Genomic DNA, 3,980 nt, shown 5'->3' on the forward strand with positions numbered 1-3,980 from the left:
TTGGGTTCAAAACATCCCAACTGCTGGGTCAAAACAACCCAATAGCTAGGTTTGTCCCTTTTTAACCCAGCGCTGGGTTATATTTAACCCAGCATTTTTTAGAGTGTACTAATTAGATTCTAATTCCCATATCAACCTCAACCAGTTGAACAAAACAAGGATTGCATTTCTTTCAAATAAATAATATAAAATTGCATTATTTAAGTATTTAAAGGGAGAAGGTTACATTAAAAACAAAAATTTTAGCATTAGATGTAAAAATCTGATGTTAAAGCCACTATTGTTTTATATAGAATTGTTCTAGTCTATACATTATTTAATGCAATTACATCAGAAGTAATTGCAATTAAATTACATATTAAGAGTAACCACTTACTTTACTTTTTCAAGGGGAAAGTAATTAAATTACAGTAATTAACCCAACACTGGTCATCATCCAGCTCAATTCAGTTCAGCTTCTGTTTGTTCTCATCCGATAGTGTCAGTGCTGGCAAATCAAAAATAATACTGAATAGCAAATAGAAATTCTCAATAATACTGAACTCAGATTTTCAGAGATCCAAAAGTCTCAATATGAACTCAAACATTCTCAAATTCCTCCAAGACCCAATGATCTGATCTATGCTATTGGCATTCATTTTGTAGCTATACATTATTCCTGCATCTCAACAATTGTCACATTTGTGTATATTTTTATTTCTTCAAAATAATGTTTAGGTGAAACATTTAAGAGAAAGTTTAAACTCCATCTACTATGCTCTGAAAGAAACCTCTGCAAAATGTTCTTCTGGGAGACTCTCAATACCTTGCTGTTTCACAGCTGTTCCACACAATCAATTTATTAGTAAAAATGAGTTGCTTACTCTTATAAACGGCATTCCACGGCTGGTAGCCATAATAGCCCGTGATTCTCAAGATCCTCTCCTCGATGGACGCGCTGTTGATGTCCTCAACCGATCGAGATGACTTCAGGTCCTCTTTAATCGATTCATCCACCACCAGGTACTTGAGCTGGCGGAGTTGGGGGCTGATGTCGGACAGCCTTCTGGGACTCACCTCGGGGGATTTACGCATTCCGCTGGAGACAAGAATACAAAGTTGGAATCGCGTTGGCTTCGAGCGCTTGACACAGAGGGTGAGGTGTGCCAGTGAGAGCGTGGCACATAAACAGACCTTCTCATTACATTGGGATTCGGATAGCCCACCTCCTTAAACAGAGGATAGGGTGTTTGTCAAACACAAACACTCTGCGTAAAACGGCTTCAGAGCGCGCGGCCTTGTTTCGGTGCGTAAAGAGGGTGGGTGCGCGAATCTTCACCCTCCACTGGCGTTACGAGCGGAGGAGGCAGAGCGGCTGAGAAATGATAACCAGACATGACTGCTGCTCCGTACAGTGTAACGCTGCTGGTGCAGTAGGCCATCATTTGGAGGTAACAATATATAATAAATAAATAAATAAATAATCTGTAAAAACAGCAAAGATTATCAAAGTACGTTTCAGTCTTTCAACTTCGAAATTTAATGTTTAATTCAATGTGTTACTTGAAATTTACTATCAATTTCAAAGTAAAAGGGTTTCAAAGTAAATCATACACCCAGTGTAGAGCATATTTTTCAAATAAATAATACTGCGAATAACAGTGATAATAACGATGGGTAATCACGTAAATATAACAACAAAACTAAAATCATTCATCCAAACATTTCGCTGAACAAACAAGCAAATAAATACTTCATTATGAATTTTAATTAAATGTGTAAGATAACATGTTGGTAGGAATAAAACAAACAAAACAAACAAACAAAACAGAAGCTGTTTTTTTGGATCATGGTGTTAGGTCATGATGTTCAAAATGAGGCTGGCAGTTACATTCGCAATACTGTACATAAGAACTGAGTGAATTAGCATTTACTAATGTAAAAAAAAAAAAAAAAGGAATTGACAGCATATGGCAAATTAGTTAAGGTCGTTTCTTCTGCTGCAGTCTATGGCCACCGGGAGGCGTGCGCGATTCAGCTTTACGCACAAACTCCACTGACGCTCCTATGGAGCAATCAACGCCGCTGTTGGTGATTTTCACAAAGGCCGTGTTAACAATCTAACTTTATTTTACAGTTTAATACAGTGATTTATCTGAAATAGTTTTTTTTTCTAATGCTTTTTGCATTACATGTAAGAGAACTGGCATTATTTCCTCCTACAGTCTCCAATGAATATATTTGACATCTACAGTATACTGTAGATAAATTAAAATGGCATTAACTTTCAGATAACTGTGAACTCTAATATCTTCCCTGTTCTTATGAACAGAAATCGTAAAGAATACCCAGATGCGCATGAGACTTATATCACCATTTATAGACTTGTGCGTAATGAGCTCAATTATTAGTTTTTTTCACACTGTCAGCACGACTGACTCTAACTGGGATTTGTTTCGAATTTTTTTCTGTCCCTGAATAGAAAGACAGCTACTACATCTGTCACGACTCAAAAGTGATGCTGAGTGAAGCTGCATCTCAACACAACACATATTTACTCATGCATATGTGGTTTTTAAAATTCTTACATGGGAATCAAGCTGGTCGGGGGTCCCAGGTAACACGTGCAGTCCCTCCGGGGGGGTCCGAGCCGGTCTCCATCTCCATACATGATCCCCATGAATGACAGCAGATCACTGCTCACACGCACAGAGACACACAGACTAGAATGGTCCGTTCACCCACTCACACACACTCCAGCCGTGGCATGTACAGATTTTCAGATAGTATCAGCTGTCACACCTCCAGCGGTTTTTCAGTTCCACAGCGCCATCTGACGGTGGACGCAGCGTCGTGCTGCATGTTTTGCTGGAGTTTGAAGTAAATAGGATAGGTTATTAGTCAGCTTTTTGATCCAAACTCGTTTAGTTCTTAGCTAGTACACAATATTTTTTAATGCAAGTACACTCAAAATGATGTTTCGAAGTCGTGGAGTACGTTTTACAAGAAAATAGCTACAATTTCAAGCTTTGTAGCCTACTTTAAATGTTCACGTTTAATGCAATGTTACTTGCCGTTTCTTTGTAAATTATTTGAGAAATTTACTAGCAATTTTTTTAAAAGTGAAAATAGTTTCAAAGCCATTTTTCTAAGTGGTTTTAACAGGATTGCAAACGTTTTATAATAATGATAAAATTAAAAGTTAGAAAAGAGAAGGTAACTATAACGCCAGTAACTTTCTACCATCTTTTTCGGACGATACGTCGCTATTAATACTGTAAATATATCACTTTAGCTATAACACATTTCCATATACCCATCCAAACTCCCCTAACGTTATAGTATTTGGTTCCCTTTTTTGGTTATTTGGGGGGAACCAAACAACAGTGTTCTGGGAATATTCTTTTTATTTTTCACAATCATAAAATAACGTTACCAGAACGTTCTTCTGGGAACCAAAAATGAATGTTGAATGTTTAAAGGCTTTTCGCTAACCAAATTATTGTTTGTGTTGCATGAGATGAACCTCTACAGACTGTGCTCTGAAAATTGAATGATCTAGCAAAAATGTTTAAAAAAAATTGTACCCACAAGTATAAAACCTGAAATCAACTACTTTGTGTGAACAATCAACAACCCTCATGAGAAAACTGCTTAATGAATATACTAAAGTATGTCTTAATAAAAGTGTTTCTTTGGAGGTTTAGGTTAGGTAGAGGATAAAAATATCATTAGCTCAGTATAAATATAGTAGATAGAAGAACAATAAGAGCTGATCCTCTGAGTAAAGGGTAACAGAAAGTCCAAAAAAATCTACGTTTCAGAAAGTCTCCAAACAAAAGGAAAGACTAATTCATCACATTACTGTGCTCTGTATTGGTTTCAGCGAACACCTCCACCATATTTTTCCACTAAGCAGTTTACGCCAAAAAAAAAACAAAAAAACATTGTGTCCTACAGTACAAGCACTCTTCAGGGGCTAAAAATAGATGACATCTACA

At 36.9% G+C, this 3,980-nt stretch overlaps 1 protein-coding gene across 1 annotated transcript in view; it reads right to left on the reverse strand.

Annotated features, from left to right (window-relative positions):
* Positions 1–2,672, reverse strand: part of LOC107736862 (putative thiamine transporter SLC35F3) — a 52,145-nt gene extending 49,473 nt beyond the window's left edge. The window contains exons 1-2 of the mRNA XM_016548221.1: positions 2,568–2,672; positions 864–1,078 (exon numbers count right to left, since the gene is read on the reverse strand). Of these exons, the coding sequence (XP_016403707.1) occupies positions 864–1,078; positions 2,568–2,659 (307 nt within the window). The 5' untranslated portion in view covers positions 2,660–2,672. The remainder of the gene's footprint in view (positions 1–863; positions 1,079–2,567) is intronic.
* Positions 2,673–3,980: the final 1,308 nt, after the last annotated feature.

Source organism: Sinocyclocheilus rhinocerous, unplaced genomic scaffold (assembly GCF_001515625.1).
Source record: "Sinocyclocheilus rhinocerous isolate Xijiao unplaced genomic scaffold, SAMN03320098_v1.1 scaffold1214, whole genome shotgun sequence".
NCBI lineage: Eukaryota > Metazoa > Chordata > Actinopteri > Cypriniformes > Cyprinidae > Sinocyclocheilus > Sinocyclocheilus rhinocerous.